Source organism: Trichomycterus rosablanca, chromosome 8 (assembly GCF_030014385.1).
Source record: "Trichomycterus rosablanca isolate fTriRos1 chromosome 8, fTriRos1.hap1, whole genome shotgun sequence".
In the NCBI taxonomy this organism is placed as follows: domain Eukaryota; kingdom Metazoa; phylum Chordata; class Actinopteri; order Siluriformes; family Trichomycteridae; genus Trichomycterus; species Trichomycterus rosablanca.
In genome coordinates this window covers 7,250,000-7,269,185 of record NC_085995.1, presented here as the reverse complement: position 1 = coordinate 7,269,185, position 19,186 = coordinate 7,250,000, and the positions used below count along the sequence as shown (strand labels likewise).

The 19,186-nt window shown below is 36.1% G+C and overlaps 2 protein-coding genes across 4 annotated transcripts in view; both read left to right on the top strand.

Moving 5' to 3' along the window:
* Window positions 1-4,327, top strand: part of sorbs2b (sorbin and SH3 domain containing 2b) — a 46,268-nt gene extending 41,941 nt beyond the window's left edge. The window contains exons 28-29 of the mRNA XM_063000426.1: window positions 539-645; window positions 1,297-4,327. Coding sequence (XP_062856496.1) covers window positions 539-645; window positions 1,297-1,358 — 169 coding nt within the window. The 3' untranslated portion in view covers window positions 1,359-4,327. The remainder of the gene's footprint in view (window positions 1-538; window positions 646-1,296) is intronic.
* A 3,969-nt stretch (window positions 4,328-8,296) lies between these two features.
* On the top strand, window positions 8,297-19,165 carry pdlim3b (PDZ and LIM domain 3b). 3 transcript variants are annotated; one of them, XM_063000420.1, is made up of 8 exons: window positions 8,297-8,521; window positions 13,366-13,517; window positions 13,775-13,859; window positions 16,124-16,191; window positions 16,394-16,588; window positions 16,783-16,910; window positions 17,869-17,980; window positions 18,082-19,165. In XM_063000420.1, exons 1-8 carry the CDS (start codon window positions 8,429-8,431, stop codon window positions 18,269-18,271), a joined length of 1,023 nt encoding a protein of 340 aa, XP_062856490.1. In that variant the 5' UTR covers window positions 8,297-8,428; the 3' UTR covers window positions 18,272-19,165. The 3 variants fall into 3 exon arrangements, with proteins under 3 accessions (XP_062856490.1, XP_062856492.1, XP_062856491.1); XM_063000422.1 differs by lacking the exon at window positions 16,124-16,191 and adding an exon at window positions 14,989-15,176; XM_063000421.1 differs by lacking the exons at window positions 16,124-16,191; window positions 16,394-16,588 and adding an exon at window positions 14,989-15,176.
* Window positions 19,166-19,186: the final 21 nt, after the last annotated feature.

The following is a 19,186-nucleotide window of genomic DNA, read 5'->3' as shown; positions in this document are numbered from 1 at the left end:
TCTAGTGAATGTTGAGTATTAAACAGGCTTCGTCAGCAAATAGGTCGCAGGTTGACGTAAAGTGTGCACTAACATATAGCACACAATAAGTTTACTATTTGTGTCTTTATTTTTAAAAATATATGTGCACTCCAGGGTTAAAGTCAGGCATTCCTGTTACTGTAATGTCAGAAACACACCCAAACACCAAATCAACTGTGACTGGCATAATGGTGAAAAAATCATGTTTTGGGGCTGGTTCATTATCAAAGGCACCATGAATTCAAAACTGTATATGAAAGTTTTACAAATAAATGTTGGTAGTAATATGTTGAGCAGCTTCTAGTCAGTTTAAAGTAAAGCTACATTTTAATGTGTCATGTATTTTATGCACCCTATATGTTGTCCCTACTGGGTTAAAAATTTGAGTGAAAACAAAACCAATACAGTGCTATGCAAAATCCTAAAGAATTTAAGTACACATTACAACATTTTATTGTAAAGTATTAAGCAACCATAATATAAATGAATATAACATTATAGGTATATGATCCTACAGGTTTCAGGCTATCTATAACTACACACCGCGCAATGAGGATGAGCTGGAACTGAAAGAAGGAGACGTTGTAGACGTGATGGAGAAATGTGATGATGGGTGGTATGTAGGTAAGTCTATGACCACACCACATGATGGCACTGTTCACCAAATAAAATGGTCTATGCAGAGCCAGAGGAGGAAATGAGTGAAAAATAGGCCTGTTTATTTCTGATATTTCTACTATATTGTTTTCTACTCATTTTTATGAATCACATCATCCTGGTTAGGGTCGTAGTAAGCCAGGTTGCAACTGAAAACACAGGGCGCAAGTAGGTAATAGACAACATGCACTTAAACCTTGACCTTACATTTACATTTAAATTTTCAGCATTTAGCAGACGCTTTTATCCAAAGCGACTTACACAATGAGCAGAGAACACGATGAGCAATTGAGGGTTAAGGGCCTTGCTCAAGGACCCAACAGTGGCAACTTGGTGGTGGCGGGGCTTGAACCGGCAACCTTCTGTTTACTAGTCCAGTACCTTAACCACAGAGCTATCACTGGCCCTTGCACACTTAGTAGCCACTCCATTTTTTGTATGTTTTAGGGGGTGCCAAAAGAAAACCCTCACAGACAGGAGACAGAGATTAAACCCATGTTACTGTGCAACACACTGTTTTAATACTTACATAAAATAGAATGGCATAAATTATCTAAAGTTAACCCTAACCCACCATTCAAAGTAATTTCAAACTAACTGTAATGTTATAATTTTCAGGAACGTCCAGACGGAGCAAGTTTTTTGGCACCTTTCCTGGAAACTATGTAAAGCGAATATAAGCTGAGCTGCTCTCTTTTCGTTTTTATACTTTTGCTGACCCTGAAGCCACAGAGATGAGACAGTGGGCGTCACTATCTGTCAAATAAAACAGACTCTTCTATGTGAAACCATCAGCACAATTTTGTGTGGGACATGAAGACCAGCCTCGCTGGCGTTGAAGTGAATTACTACACAGCGTTAGTTGAAGGACTTTGATCTCTTATTCTGAAGCAATTCTGAAGGATTTTAAAAAATGGCTTCTTTAATTGCCTATATTTTTTAACATTGTTTTTCATTAAAGAATCTCTGCTTGCTTTTGAGTACAGCTGATCCATTTAAAGTGAAGAATTAACTAAGTGCCCTATTTATCTTTTATTTATTGAAAGGCTTATATATATTTGCTTGTTTTTTTTGGGTACATTGAAGTAGGAATGTTCTGATGCTTTGGGACAAGGACATGCCACTGCTAACCAAGTTCTGCATTCTGATCTAATCTAGATCTAGATTAAATATTGAAGTGTCATGCTGAGTAGGATGGTTTAAAACTATTCCTATTTGAAACATGCACATACCAATAGCATCTAATTTGGAATGAACATCCTTGATTTCCTATGGTTCTACTTTTTTTGTCTGTCCAGACATTCCTATAAGTGAAGAATATTTATTATATCTTGTGATTCTTCTAAATCAGAAAAGCTCATTTTTTATACAGTGCAAAAGTCCTTAATATGAATTTTGTAGAATGACTGTTGGAGGAAACATTACTTGGTGTACTGTTATAAATTCATAATAGTGTATACTGCCTAATATTAATGTTAAATGCCATATGATACTGCACACTGTCATTTCCTTATAAATAATCATTAAACTGCTTATTTGTAATCTGGTCCCATATATATTAGAAATGTAATTTGAGTGAACAGGTAGTTTATATCTGTTTTGTTTTACTGAAATGTTATTTAATTTAACAATGTATTTTGCTTATTTACACGTGTTTTGGGTTGAATAAGCATTGCCCACGTTCTTTAATGATCATGTTTATTTTTCTGTTGTTTATTTTTTGGAAAAATGGTTTGAATTTATTGTGGTCAAGTGTCAAATATTCTTTGGCATAATTTCATCCAAAGGAACACACAGTTGAGGTTAAGATTTTCTCGCAGGCCAGGATTTGATCTTATAGTCTTACATTAGTGACAGATTAGTAGTTACAGACTGATGCCACCCTGTAACACTTGGTACAAGGCATCAGTACATAAGTACACCCCATATCAGGTTAATTTAATTAAAAAAAACTATATTATAAAACCTTAATTTAAAAATACATGTCTGCTTATGATTATTATTTTAATAGGTATTGTTTTAATTATTGTTTAAAATAAATATTGTTTTTAAAGGTTTAACTAGGTGGTTAATATATAAATATAGTTTTATATAGCACTTACTTTCACTTAAGGCTTCATCTGGTTGCTGCTTTCTTTGGTGTTGTAAATAATTCCAGATAAATGAAATTTTACACAATGTGCTGCTTTTCTTTCAGGTCCACATCCCAAACCCCATCACACTGGGTTGCCAGTTATTAATCTAGTTTGTGTCAACTTTAACACGAGTTCCCATCACACGTCTGGTTTTAGTGCTTTGCATAATAAGTTAAACTACACTGAAGTTACAATAAGTGTTACTAAGATTTGCGACACTAGAATGTTTCTCTTTTTTCAAAACTTTTCTGTACTGTTACATGTTTTGGTTGATTAGCTTTTTACCAATAATGCCAACCAAAAAGTCCCATTTCTTCTATCTAATTTATGATCAACCTCAATGCATGAGCAGTAACCACTGCCAATAAACTATTAAGATGAAGCTGGAATGAATCCAAGCAATAGCCTGTCATCAAGAACTTCAGCTAGCAGTAAACTACCGTGGTTTGTGGTTAGAGTACTGGTATGAGAGCTGTGTATATTTGTTTAAACTAGACTTTTAGTCTTTCATGTATTAGTAGTAGGTCAGTATTGGGAAAACTTGTGATTATAGAGCAAAATGTACCAAATAGCCTTTATGCAATTTAGTGTATATTGTATATATTGACTAAATCTGTCCAGACAATGAGTTTGGGTTGTCTAGAACAGCTAAGTGTTTATTTTATATGATTTTATCCTTTTTTCTAATGCAGGTTATCTTTTTACATTGGCACATACAGTACATCACATTGCCATAAACATGAAAGAAGAAAGTAACAAATTAAACAAATGTAATTTAACTAGATTAAAAGAAATAGTGTAAATTCTGTGTGTCTATAGAAAAAAAGTTATTTAAGGAAAACAGCTATTTTCATAGTAAAACACAATGCCAGAGCTTTATTTGAAAGGGTATTAAGTAGCTATTCGACTGTGTGATTGTTTCTAAAATGCATTTTGTTTGCATGGTAAATATGTAATGATTGGTTATTTATTAGCTGGTCTGGAATCAGTGCTGTGAATAGAACCTAGAACCATTTTACAGTGTTGAGATGTCAAATACATAAACTACAGGCCTACATTCATACTGATAAAAAAAACTATTTCAGTAAATAAGTACATAATTTGACCGGGGGCATCCAAAACCCTTTCCACAAGTCTGTCTAACTTTTTTTTACAAGCTTCTATAGGTTCTAATTATTCTGCCAGTTGGACATTATCTTCTTATTGAACAGATCACGTTCCATAGGAGCTCTAACAATGAAAAATCCCATGACCGTGGGTAGTGCGTATTAAAGGGAAGTCAGTAAGTATATTTTGTTGGTTTTTGGCAAATTAACTTTATAAATTATTATATGCCTCATACATAGGCCTGCAGTGTGTATGTGGTGTTTTTCCTTTTGTGTACCATATACACAAGACTCCCACCAGAAAATCTCTTAGGAAACTTAAACATCAAATGTTTATTTTTGTATTTCTTTTGATCTTTTCTCTGTAAACATATACATTTAATAAATAAAAGCTGATAGAATATTTTATATTGGGATGTATCCACTTATTGATCCTGCAGTTTATTGTTATTACAGTTTTGCAGTCTTTGGGAAAGAAGCCGCAGGTAACTATATATATAGTATCTGTTTAGAAAGTCTATACATTGTTTAGTACTACAGATCTATCAGAAATAAATTATGTACTTTCCACTGCATGTTGAATACTTACTGTTTGCTACTTATATAATATATACAGATTAAAACCTGCTTATATCCATGTAGTTTGTGTTTTTGAAACAGTATAAAGTATAGTAAGTATAATAGTAAAATAACAATTAACTGATGTTATCAAATGTAAAGTTACAAAGTTAGAAACAGCCCCCCATGTCTTGGTGAAGGCAGACAAAAGGTTTAAAACTGAAAATGTAACATTGACTATAATAGTAAACATAAGAAACACATTGATGTGTAGTTAAAATGTGTGTGGAATAAGCAATACTGAACATTGTGACTGAAATAAAGAAATTTAAATTTAAAGAAATTGAATGTAGTTAAAGTTATTCATGTATTACTATTGGCTTGTATTGCTGGGTGCTTGTGTAACCCTTTCTATTTTTAGCCCCACTCTACCCTATAGTTGTTCGCTTATGTCTATGGCAACATGGTAAACAGAGTCAGCAGAGAACAGCCTGGGTTTCCTCCTGCTAAAAAAATCAACAGCATTTGCTGTTCAAATTAAAGACCAAAGCTTGTGACTATATTTTAGTTTTACTGTTTGCTTTTTGGTAGAAGATAGTAGATAGCAGAAACTGACAAAAAACCTTTCTAAAATGCTTTCAAATGATAATGAATCATAGTTTTCTTATAATCAGTAAGATAATTTAACAAATTGCTAGTAAATAAGGAATAAAGGGACATTAAAAGTAAACTCCCATGTATATTCATCAAAGACCAAGTTGGTTGACAAGTCTGGTGACTGCCAGAATGTTTTGAGAGTGTGTGCTAAGATTACCTGCAAAATCACAGTAATCACAGTACTTATTATCTTATTATTTTACAAAAACGCTATGTCATGATCTTCAAACATTTCAGAAAATTTACTATAAAGAAAATCAAAAACAATCATCAAAAAAAAATCATCAGTCTTCATGATTCCACAATTAAAATGAAATTATGCTAAAAAGGGAAATAATTAAAAATTACCTAAGAAAAACCAAAAGCAACACAATCTTAGAGTTCCCCAAACTATTTTTAGTTCAATAAAGCAACTAAAAAAATTTATAAAGCTAATACAGTATTTAATAGTAAGAATATTATTTCTCTTGCCAAACAACAATGCATGAGTGCTGTTATGGGTTTGCTTAGAAGTGGCAGAACTTGGTGTTTAAGAAAGGATCAATTATATCTAACATCTAATGGAAAACTGGGAAACAGAGAGATTCCAGAGATCTCCAGGGTCGTCCTTTAATAATAAACTGAATAATCAAATGTGAAGATTTAAGGGGACTGCTGGACCTTAATGATGAGATTAAGATTAATTTAAAGTAAGTCTTCTGTTAGCTAAGATTATTGGTGATTAGCTAAGATTATTGGTGATTATAAATGTGGTTTCTTAGGTGATTAAATAACCAAGGGTGCAATAGGTTTTTACAAACATAATATGCATGTTAAATAACTTTGGCCCTCAAATGAATAAAATTATGTTTCAGCATGAAACTGATGAGTTCAACAGTCATAGTTGAGGGTTGATTGTCTCTATCAGAGGTTTTTCAGTACAGTAAACTACGTGTTTATCCAAACAAAGAATGTTCTAGTCTGCAGTGCTAACAAGAAAATCCCTCATCCTCATCCTAAACACTGAATATCAGTCCTATACACTGTAAAGTCTTTAAATTCTTACTTTATTGGTTCAACCTTGGTTTTATATAAAGCACTGACCATAAATTAACTTCTGGTCTCTTTCCTTTGGTAATATGATTTAAAGAGATCAGATCCAGCTTGAGATGAATAGGGAGTTAGGTCAGTGTTGCATTAAATTCCAGAGGGAAACCACATGCAGGATCATGCAAGAATGTAGGACCAGTAGATAAAAATGTCAACACCCAAGTTGGGTGCTACGTGATACCTGCTTACTGTTATTCACTGGCATGCGGCCTTTGAAAGATGAGCGCACACTAAACTCCAGGTGTGCCACCTCTTGCCAAAGCTGTGGTGTATGAGGCTAGAAATGTAGAAACAAAGATCAAAATCATGTAGTTAATACTGCTTTTGCCTCCTTTGTTGGACAAAACAGCTAAAAAGTTTTAATGGCTGGATACTAAATACGTGCAATGGTAACAAACATATTTAGACAGCATTACACATTAGTCACACCTTTCCATAGTGTTACTGAAAGAGACAGTCATCTTAATGTCCAACCCTTAAGGGAAAAGCCTATGGCAACAGTTTAAGAGGTATCATTCACATCCCCATAACCTCAGACACTGTTACTTAATTTGGCTCATCAATTCTTTTATGAGCTAATGCCTAGGTAAATGATATTACCTGAGGTATTCCCATTTGCATGCAACAGAGGAAAGACCATCTTAAAGTAGTTAACAGGATTTGCTTAGCTTGTTTTTAAAGATTTATGTTTTATGTATTAATACAGTATCACCCTATTTCAGCATGACTGTACCTGTGCACAAAATGAGGTTCATAAAGACATGGTTTGACAAGTTTGGTATGGAAAAACTACACTGGCTTACTGAACAGAATTAAGATAAACTAGAACATCAATTGCAAGTCATTGAAGTAAGTGTGTGGACCATTTGTCAGTGCACTCTCAGGTGTTCTAGGCCAAAGGCTGGATAAAAATAGGATTGTTGTGTCATGAAAGGCATCTGGTGTAAAAACTGTGGTATGCAGACCAGATTCGCTGTGGCAACCCCTATATAAATGGGCAGCCAAAAGAAACAGTTTATTTTATTAATTCATTAGTTCATTCATTATCCATTATTAAGTGCTATATTTAGTGCCATTAGGTTGATTTAGACAGCTTGTGACCATATGGAGGGTGTTTCTCCAAAACACTCTGTCTTCTGTTTTGATCTTAGGGGTCTTTAATGGATCATTTATTATTCCTCTTATTGTAATCATCCATCTTGTTGCTGGTCATCCTCTTCCTCTTTTAACTTCATCTCTTCCAAGCAGAATTGTCTTTTTTAATAAACTGGTGCTTTTCATAATGTGACTTGACAATCACAAGAAACAATCAAGAGTGTTTCAGATCAAATGAGGATTAAAGGATTTACTTCAAGGCCCAACAGTGGTTTCCTGGTGCTTGGTCCTCAATTTTCAGATCATTAGTAAATATGAACCTGTTCTGAAGCCATTATTGTTCTAAAAATAAATAGATTTTGTACATTAACATGCATTTGGCAGAGTTTGTCATTAAAACACCATATGATTATGACAGCACACAATCTAGGAAATTGAAGAGTAGGGCAATTAATGGAACTTTGATGGTGAACTTCTGATTAATAGTCAGTACATTACTAGCAAAGCCAATGAGTTGTATTTAAAGTACTCCAAAGGCTTCCATTATTTTCCATTACTGCCTAACCCTGCTGACAATTTAAAGTTTGTTTTTGCTTGCTGTGATTGTGAGCTGATAGCTTGATCTTTTAAGTATGCCAGACAGCTGACTCATCCACTAGTTTAACAATGTTGAGTGATGTTCCTGAAAGAAATACACTTCTGTCTGGCCAACAACAGGCAGAGAACTCCAGACTATCAGAATAAAGAGGAAGGACTTCATGGAAGTTCATGGAAGAACACCAAGATAAATTGGGAAAGAGAGAAGGCTGAGTGTGTATGAGAAAGTTACAGAGAATAGTGCACTACCTCAGACCTTCAGTTTGCTGCATGATCTCACTCAGAGAGGTGGGGCATCCTGGCATCACACTAACTGATACACACACATTTATAAGGGATTCAGGCACTGGCTGCCAATCACTGCTGAGATTGCTACTGTTTTTAGAGAGGAAAGAGCAGCTGATTCTCACAGTCCTGCAGCAGCTGCAGTCTCAGTGCTGCCTCACGCTCGGATAAAAGACTTAAAGAGGAGAACAAAAGAGGAACAACACCGAGTACACGCGAGAAAGAAATATGCCACAGAACGTAATGCTGGAGGGGCCACCCCCTTGGGGATTTCGGCTCTCTGGAGGCAATGATTTCAACCAACCTCTGACCATTACCAGGGTGAGTGAGAGAAAAGCTCAAAGCTTCATGCACTCTAAACTACTTTACAAATTTAGGCTTGAAGGGTTTACAGAAATGGGGGGAGGGGGTTGATTTGCAAAAGTGGTTCAGGCATCGGAAGCTTGTGGGTCAACCTTAAAAACACCAGTCACACCTGGATATTTTAAAAACAAATGAACATCTTACATATAGTAGAGCAGACCATCAGTTAAAATCTGTGTATGTGTGCATGATAAATGTGTGTGTATATACAGTTAAAGTCAAAAGTTTGCATACATTAATGTCATGTTTATTTTACTGTAACTGAATGATGGGCACACATTTTTATGTTAAAAAGACTTTCATCACAGCTAGTAACTTCAGCTGGTAAACTGTTATGCCCAAATACTATATAAATATAAAGAACCTATTACAAAGCACTTAAAACTGTGGTCTTTTTAAGGTTGAGACAAAACTCAAACTGTCTTATGCTAGGAGACGATCTGTCCAAATGGTCAGACAAAAAATGTCTGGCATAAATTAGAAGCTGCTGTAACATGAGTGACACTGCCCACAGTCAAGTAAGCTATGAATCAGTAACTAACAAAAACAAACTAAAAAACTTAATTACATGAACAAATAACAAGTACTAGCAGAGGCTTCTTTTTGCATTTGACTCATTTGACTGTGGACAGTGAAACCCAAGTTCCAACAGCTTCTTATTTATAGCAAACCCCCTTGTAATTGGGTATGTATATTTGTATATTCTGTATATAAGTATGTACTTTGGTGCTATGTGCATGTAAATAACACTGATGCTTTTGAGTCCACTGGTAATTCTATATGCTTAGAATCTGGGAACTGACTGCTTCAGGGATTATAGCAGTGGTATTTAATTCCTTTTTCAAAAACTGCTATGATTTCTATCACCCACTCACTAAATAATTGTGTCTGCTGGCCTAAGACGACTGACAAAATGAGATAGTTGGGAAAATTCCAGCAATTAAATAGACATTTAAACCTAGTCATTGTTTAGCTATGTTATAGAACCGATCTGATTCGTATAAATAAAAAATCTTTTATTCTAAATGAGTGATGTCCACTATGAAGTGGGAGTACCATGTACCAAATGGAAAAAAATACATATACATTGTTTAAAATAACAGTTAAGGTTAAGTATAGTCTGCATATTTTCCTAAGTGAATTGATACTTGAACTGAAATGTTAGGTTAACAGGTTAGCATCTTTTAAAATGCATATTGCACAAATGTTACAGGCCTACTCTCTTATCTAAAATGTATGTCTTATATATGATTTTAATACCAATATTTTGTTTATATAATTGTGTATTATTTTATATGAGCTTTCAATTAGAAATAGGTCTCTAGTTTATACAAACGTATTTACAGCCAGTGAATCACTTCTACTGTGTCTTCATTATAAGATTGTTAGGCTACAGTTTCCATCACATTCAAAATCTAACCCCATCATACTGTTAAATATAGTACGGAGCAATATTATAACTGTACCCAAATAGGGCTCACAGCATAGGATTCCTGGTGCTGCCTGTCTGTCAGTCTCTCACAAATGCAAGCAAACCTACACACGGGTACAGTTGCTCCAGTGGGGTTCTCCACACCTGTTCTTAAAGATGAGGGCAGTTCACTGTCCCCTTGACCCCAAGACTCTTTAGCCATCTGCTGAAGAAGGAGATTCTGGAGAGGTGAAAGGTTAACTAAGCATTACTACAATTCTTTGTGGAATACTTTGTTCTGATTGGGTGGTATAAATATTTAAATATCAGACACCTGTACCTGTCTAAGTTTCTTTTAGCTGTTTCTGTATTTAGGGGTCACCACAGCAGATCTGGTCTGAATACTTGTACACCGGATGCCCTTTCTGACGCAACTTGACATACTAATGATACATGAACAACAATAATTTAAAATACTCCATGTAGAATAACACATTGTAGTGCAAATAAAAATAATCAAAATTACCTAAAACAGCTCTACATCTTCACCCCAATAAAATGTCAGGAGCTATAAATATATGCAGTTTGAAAATGCTCCACATCAGCCCAGTTTGGCATGTCTAGATGCAAGTTGGACCTCAGCATCCTAATCATATTGTCGACTATGTATTTAATACAAGCAAATCCTTTTAAAATGTATCAGCATTTAGGGTATTTGGCGGACTCTGCTACCCAGAGTGATGGAAGTGCTTAAAATAAACCACAACATCCACCATGCTGGCTCCACCCCAAACCACACTATATGGCCAAAAGCATGCTGACGCCTGACCATCAGCATGTTGGACATTCTTTCCTGTACCCATTGGCATGAACACAGTGTTGCTCTCCCCTGGCTTTGCAGGTGTGCTAGCCTCTATTTTTCTGGTAGGGATTTTGTCTGGTAGAGTGTCTGTGGGAGTTCGCCCATTTAGTCAAAAACGCATTAGTAAGGAACGGAACTGACTGAAAACCAACACTCCTGTTCTTCAAATAGGTGTTAAGGGATGGGATCATGGCTTTATGCAGGCCAGTGGGGTTCCTCCACACCAGATTTGTCAAACCATGTCCTCACTTTGCACAGGGTCACAGTCTTGCTAGACCAGAAAAGGGACTTTATCAAATGTTGCTACAAATTTAGAAGCATATTATTTGTTTCATGTCAATTATTCTATAAACCTGTTAGCAATGGGTGAGGCCTAAACTTGACAATTGGTGTCCACATACTTTTCACTTTGCACATACATTTTTGGGATAACATCAATAGAAAAACAATATAATCATTCATTGTTGTTATGTGAATTACTATTAATTAGAAGCTAAAATATCATAGTTGAATGTTGGTTACACTGCAAATGGTGTAATTTATATTTTGTGCTATTGGCACACTTTAATACCAGTCCTGCATGATGACATCATGCTAATCTTCACTTGTGGATGGGCTAATATTACATGCTATTTCCTTTCATATACAGTACGTATAACCACAGAATGAAGCTTAAAATCAATCTTCTTTTGTTCTGCTGTAATATGCATTTGTAATGCAAATGTAATGACTGTATAAAATAGCATGCAACATGTCTCAACACATCTCTATTGCTCAGATTCCCCTGAGTATTTTTTTCACCACACTCATTTTACTTCGTCTTTTAAGTCTGAATCAGCACAGACAACAGGTGTTCTGTACAACGCTGAACATTTTTATAGTCTAGCCTTGCTAACAGCTGCTCTGCTGTTTATTTTTCTTGTTTGTACCTAAAAACACCTCTGTGTTAGACACAAAATGTTGCCATTTGCTAAAGTGGTGTCTTGGGAACAAACAGATTTTTATCGATTTTACTTTAAGGTTTGTTGATGCAGATTACTGTTATTATTAAGTATTTAAACCAGCACTGCAGCAAAGATTGTTTTTGTTTAAATAAAATTGGACTGCCATTACATCTGGTTTATGTAAAAAAAAAAAAAAAAAAAAAGTATGCACCCTTCCAGTTGTAAAATCTCTTCAAAAACTTCAAAAGTTCTTTACTTGACTCATTATCACTGATTAGACAGATCGGGTATTGTCATTGGAAATGAAAGTGTAATTTATTCTTTTACACTACACAATACACAATCCTTTGTAGCTAGAAAAAGCATTCGCAAGCTATGATATTCGCCAAATGGTTTGGTACAATGTTCTAACTTGTATGTTCTACTAACATAATTGAACTGTGCAAGAAATCATTTGTTGCAAAGACAACTGTATACTGTATATGGGATATAACACTTGTGAAAGTGAATGCAGGGGTAGTGCCAGTATTTATATTAAATCTAAAATGGCATGAAACAATTTTCCAGACTTTTTTCAGCTAGTGTATCAAGAGGGTAAAATGAATCCTCACTAATCCTCAAGGTATTAATACCTACGTCAAAATACTAAACCCAAATATCACAAATAGTTGACCTGGTTGGTATAAATCTTTCATCTGGGCAGGCGGACAAGAATGCAACAGTGCAGCTAGCTATAATACACCCACAACTCCGGAGAACCTAAATATGAGCCTGTCAGAAAAATATGGTTACATTTCAGGAACAAAGAATGACATAATAATCCAGTAATAAAGATGAAAGTCAGAGCTACTGGGCAGCAGTGTAAATGCCACAGAGGTCAGATCAGTGAGCTGTCAATGTGCTGAACTCCTTCTGTGTGTGATACTACACTTCAATTGACACTTGAACTTCACTATTTATAGTCACTATTTATAGTCTGTCTGCATAGAGGAAGCAATAACTATTCACTGTCATTCTGGTTATGGTTTAATGCTGTTTCATGAAAATATCATATTTAATTTTTTAGAGGTGATTTTCCAAAGATCTTATATAAGATCTGATGTCACGTCTAAAACATCTCATGAAAGATATGATATAACAGATTCTATGAGGAAAATTTCATTATACTTATATGTTTTACCCTGGTCAGGGTGGTGGTGGGCCTGGTTTCACCAGGAAACACTGGGCACAAAGCAGGAAGACCCTGGACAGGGCAGCAGTCTATTGCAGGACTTAGACCATCCCCCCTCAGAAACAGCCAATCATGTCTGTGTTGACACCCGGCAGGCTGATAGCACTGTGCCACCTGGGAACTATTTTAAACCATTAAAAATGTAATTTTATAGTATTATGTTTATCATTATTCTTTGGTTATACTTTATCCTAATCAGGGTAGTTGTAGTAGTCAATACAAAAATAGCCCACAGAAATCATCATTAGAATCAACAACTTAAAGCAGCATATGTCACCTGCTATGAGGTGCTTATGATGCAGTATGTACATTATGTATTGCTACGTATTAACTCTGTTAAACACCTGTTTTTAGATTACTCCTGGCAGCAAGGCTGCACTGGTCAACCTTTGCCCTGGAGACATCATTCTGGCAATTGAGGGAGTCTCTACAGACGGCATGACTCACAATGAAGCCCAGAACAAGATAAAAGACTTCACTAACAAGCTCTCCCTGAAAATAGAGAGGTGAGTATTACATCATCAAAAGAGAATGGCTTCTATTTGATCTACTTTTTTCATAACTACAGGCCTCATGTCAAATTACATTCATGACTTTACGTAATTCCATACCTGTTTAAGGAATGTCAGCACAGCCAGTGCTTGTTAAATATAATACAGACCTTGTATGGTTACTTATCCCCATCATCCAAGCCCTGTATGGTCTGCTGGATAATTTACTGGATCACTTTATTAGACTGGATACCTACTCTTATGTTTTGCAGGCCTGAAACCAAACTCTGGTCACCGCAAGTCTTGGAGGAGGGCAAAGCACACCCATTTAAAATTAATCTGGAAGCACAGCAACAAGTAAGGTTACTCAATAAACAAACGTTCAGGCACGCTTCATGTTATGCAACAGCTTTTAAGTGTTGGAAATGTAGGATTTTTGTTGAATGCTTAAGTGCATGAGACATGAGTGAGATATTTGATGGACAGAACCATCTCAGCAGCTTTGTTCTTGACGTTGAAGTGACTTACAGTTGTGACCGAATACAGTGCAACTGATTGCTCAGAGGCCCAACAGTGGCAATTGCAGTGCTGGGCCCTGAACCTGCACATTTCTAATCATTAGTCTAATCTACTTCAACTGCCGAGCTACCACTTAAAACAGGAAAGAATTCAACACCCCTAGGCACTCATGCACAACTCGTGTTACTCAACGGTGGTGTCACGCTGAAATGTGCATGCCTGCTGTCAGGTGCATCCCCTGTTAAAAGAGTGTGCTACCATAGGAATGAAAAAAATATTAAATTTTTTCAAGTGTGGACAAGTAAACTGTTATTTTTCAACAAATATGATTAGGATGTTTTGCCTAATAACAGGATGTAAAGGTAAAACTATATAAAATAGCAATGTTAAGAGGAGCTTTAAGATACCGGTTGCATTTTTTATTGATCATTTAATTTTCATTCAGTCATTTAGTCAACCTTGACCATACCTAACACACACGCCCTCCAACACATGTGTAGTGGCCAAAAATCTGTAATGTGATTAATCATGGAATGGGTTGGTATAAATTTAGTTGACCACCAGTTAATGACGCTTGGTTTTTGGTTAAAACAGCCTAGCCATTGGGAGGTACACTTGTCAGTGTGCTCTTATTACCAGTACCAAACCTGGAAAGAAATACAATTGTTGTGTCAGAAAGGTTATCCGATATGATTCCTAAATATATTCTGTACATGGGAGCAGCCGAAAGATAAAAAAATGCTGGCCAGGTCTTTTTATCCAACCTGTGACTGACCTCAAAGGTAAATTTGACCCGATTCTGAAAACTGACAGTGGTACCTAGCCTACACAACCATAGTTTGAAATTATAATTGAAATATCTGTTATGAAGGGATAATTCACTTGCTTTAAAGTGTTGTTTGCTTTGAAATGTTTTGCGTGTGCTGCTTCAGCATGCAGTGTGTGTGTATCTGTCCACTGCGTACAGGAGTATAAGCCAATAGGCACAGGTCACAACAGGAAAGCTCAACCATTTGTGGCTGCTGCCAAACTGGATGACAACAGGCAGGTGGTGAGCTCTTCCTACAATAGTCCCATTGGCCTTTACTCTGAGGTCAACATCCAGGATGCCCTGCAGGGTCAAATCCCTGGCCTTGTGCATGACAGACCTGATGGGTGAGTCTTGACTATCTGCTATTTGTTTAAAGATCCTAACATGCCTCTCTTCATCCTGGTGTGACCTGTCTGACATCTAACACATGACTAAAAAACACATCTTCTATAGGGCCAGAAGTTCTCCAAAGTCTGCCGATAGGGTGAAAAATATAATATAAGGACAAATGTAGTTTAAAATGCATGATGTTCATACAATTTAATGCAGGGTCACCAAATTCTGTTTCCACTTGTAGAACTGCCACTCACTGGATGTTTGTTGTTGCTGTTGTTTGCATCAGTCCTGTAAAGTCTAGAGACTTTTGTGGAAAGTTTTTGAAAAATCTAAGCCAACCTAATTGACACCAATGTCAAGTCACTCAGATGACAGATTTTATGGATTGTGCTGCTGCCACGTGGCTAATAATTGTGTAAATTAGCTGGTGTACATATGCTCCTTAATATGGCTGGAAAATGTATAGTGTGACGCAAAAACCATGGTGATAATGGAACTTTCATTAGTGGTCATTGTGAGCCTATTAAATCCTGTTTACATTTAATCACAAACAGTATTTACTTTTACTTTACATCTCTCAAACGTCTCATATCGCCTATTATTTAACAACATGTGCAGGATTAATTGTTTCATTTCTTTTTAACGTCTAGACAAATTAATTTTACAACTTTAAGCATAGTTGAACATGTACCATATATGTACTTAAGAAATATATAATAAACATACAGTATTATTTGTTAAAAGCTTAATAGAAACCAACAATCACAAAAAAACAAGCAAATAAAACCAAACTGAATTTATTGTGGGAATTAAAAATAAACTAACACTCGTACAGGGTAGGCACTTAATAAGTTGGCAGCTAAGTAAGGACGGTGGACCTTGGAGGATTTCTGCTCTCCCTTTGTGCACTACTAACTATCTCAAAATTCCCTTCCTATCTTTTTATTTCTTACAGGATCTTGGCTACTTTGAACATCAGTTTAATGTCAGGCCAAAACCTTTTACACTTGGGAACCAAAGCAGGTTATCAGATTACTAAAATATCCCTGTTTCTCTATTGAGAACCATTAAAACATTCTGACATTTGTAGTTGCCAGATTTTTCTAACTTGCTTTTCTATGTTCTATTTCTGTCCTTTTTCCCATTTGACCGTTCACTTCCTCTCCCTTTAAACAACACCCTGTTTCCAACCCGCTTTTGTAAATCCACATCTGTTCTGCTTCAGAGATAACAAATCTCAGGGCGTGATGGGAAATGTAGTTCAGACTTCCACAGCCCCAGTTTACAATCGCAGTCAAACTGAGTCCCTGGCTCATTCTACTCAGTATAACACCCCTGTCCATTTGTACTCAAATGCCAATCTGTCAGAGGCACTACAGAACTCTCAGATGTCTGCGGTGGCCAACGAGGCACCTCCCAGGTAACCAAAGCTTGATCTTAACACCACTTACCTGTACTTATACTCCCAACCTACTTATCCTCCCCATTCAATCTATAGAGTAGTAAATATACTGATAGATACTGCTCTATAAGTTATTTATTTTATAATGAGAAATAAGCATTAGCATGCATGTAGTTACATGTCTCAATGCTTAAACAATATTTATTTACAAGTGGACAACCCCTGACATCTATTGAGGACTCTCATGTGTACCGAATGCTGCAGGATGATCAAGAGGCTCCACATGAGCCTCGCCAATCTGGCTCCTTCAGGGCCCTACAGGACTATGTGGAGAGTGATGGTAAGCAACTAGAATCACCTACCCAACCTAATCGTGCCACAGATCATGAATGTCATTTAAATGCTCTTTAATGGTAGTTTAGTATGTAGTGCCTCAGTTTTACCACACAGTTTACATTTTTTGTTTTACATTTTATAAACACTTTCTAGTAGCCTTCCAAGGACTTAATAGAATTTTAAAAGCTGCCTGGTGCAAGCCAACTATGTTTCCTCACACATGCACTGACACAGAAAACTGATACACAGACCACATAAACCAATCACTAGTTTTTTAATAATTAATTCTAATTATTTAAATATGACCACAATCAAATTCACATAATTAAAGTATGGTGTTTACATAATCATTTAAATAACCAGATTACTAGTTTATTAGTGTGCGTGTAAAAATACTTCATGTTTTTATGGAACTTGCTTTGTTTAAAGGGTCACACTCATGTTATCCTTCGCAATGTGTGTGACTGAAACAATTTTAAGTGGGTGGAACAGATTGTGGGTCCTAAAAATCAGGTTTTCTGTCTGGGGAGCTTTGCATGTCCTTGTCGTGTCTGTTTGTGGTTCTTCTAGATTATCCAATTTTCCAGAAACACAGAAAGTAAACTGGCTGCTTTAAATTGTTCCTAGGTGTCAATATTGCTCAACAATGAATTGGCATGCTGTTCAGGATGTGTTTCTGCCTTGTTAAATAGATTAAGCACTTAGTGAAATGATTGAATGAATGTATGAAATAAAATAACAGTGGTAACTGGACAGTGATAGCTCAGTGGTTAAGGTGCTGGACCAGTAATCATAGGTTGCCAGTTCAAGCCTCACCATCACCTAGTTGCCACTGTTGGGCCCCTGAGCAAGGCCCTTAACCCCCAACTGCTCAACAATTGTATTCAGTAATTATTGCAAATCTTTGGATAAAAAGCGTCTGCTAAATGCCATAAATGTTTCTGAATTAACTTGTTTTATAGGTACAAAGCCTATAGTAACTAGAAGTGTCAAAGCCCCAGTGACGAAGCCCCAAACTGGCTCAAACCCACTACAAAAACTGCCTCTGTGTGACAAATGTGGCAATGGCATTGTGTGAGTACAGCCTTAAGTATTTAAGTATGAAGCCACATAGACTGTTAACATTAAATTAATTTCTTTATGATCTGAAATCTGTACATGTGGTTGATTGACAGGGGTACTGTGGTCAAAGCCCGGGATAAGTTTCGCCACCCTGCGTGTTTCGTGTGCTCTGACTGTGGAATGAACCTAAAACAAAAGGGGTACTTCTTTGTGGAAGGACAGCTGTATTGTGAGGCACACGCCCGGATCCGAATGAGACCTCCTGAGGGCCATGACCTGGTCACTGTGTACCCCAATGCTTAACGGACATAACTGCACCAGTCATCAATGCCTACTGATGCTGCAACTAAGTGAGACATGTAGAAATGTTTAGAAATGCTTGTTGCCCCATTATAATAATTGTTTGCTATAAGTAAAAGGTTTACATTTTGAGATAGGTTTCTCGTTTACATATAAGGAAATGGTTATTGCTCACTGAATTAGGCACTACTTAAGAAGCAGCAAAGGTCCTACAAAACAGTTGTGATTTTCTAAACTGCTGTTTGTTTGATATGGTTCCAAATATGTTAAAAATAAAAAGGTATTTTGTTCCCTTGAGCCGTACTTTCTATAGATGTTTGTACAAGTTACTGTGATGAAGATCTGATATTATACTAATTTAAACTACGAGGGATCTTCAAAAAGTTTCTGCACTTTTATATTTTGGTTGGAAATGATGAGGGTGGGAGGAGTAGTAATCGGTCATGTCTGAGAGACTGAAAGAGAGCTTATAGTCCAGATTTAGTGCCAGCTGACCTTTTTGAACCGCTCAAAGAAGCTTTAAGGGGAAGAAGATTTTCATGTGATGATGATATAAAAGCAGTCTTGCATCAGTGGCTACACACTTAACCAAGAACATTTTTGCTGATGGCATTAAAAAGTTGGTATGACGCTGAAAAAAATGGTTTGGAAGGTGATTATGTTAAAAAAAGATGTAATTTGTTTTTGAAATTCTTAATAAATTTTAAAACAGTTTTAAAAAAAGAGGAAACATTTTGAAGGACCCTCATATACCATCAAATGTCCATGGCTCTGTATTCAAATGTTTTACAATATATTATATTCCCTCTGTTCTTTTATGATTTGCATTTTTCTTTAAAAAAATATAATGTAATAATAATGTACACTTTTGCCAAAATAAACATAAATCTGATTGTATGTATATCTAAATCTAGCCTA

Excerpts from the sequence above, each read along its gene's own strand:
- pdlim3b (XM_063000422.1), top strand. The coding sequence starts at position 8,429 with ATGCCACAGAACGTAATGCTGGAGGGGCCACCCCCTTGGGGATTTCGG. Across the intron at positions 13,518-13,774 it reads CTCTCCCTGAAAATAGAGAG|GCCTGAAACCAAACTCTGGT; the intron begins GTGAGTATTACA and ends TATGTTTTGCAG. Across the intron at positions 13,860-14,988 it reads ATCTGGAAGCACAGCAACAA|GAGTATAAGCCAATAGGCAC; the intron begins GTAAGGTTACTC and ends CACTGCGTACAG.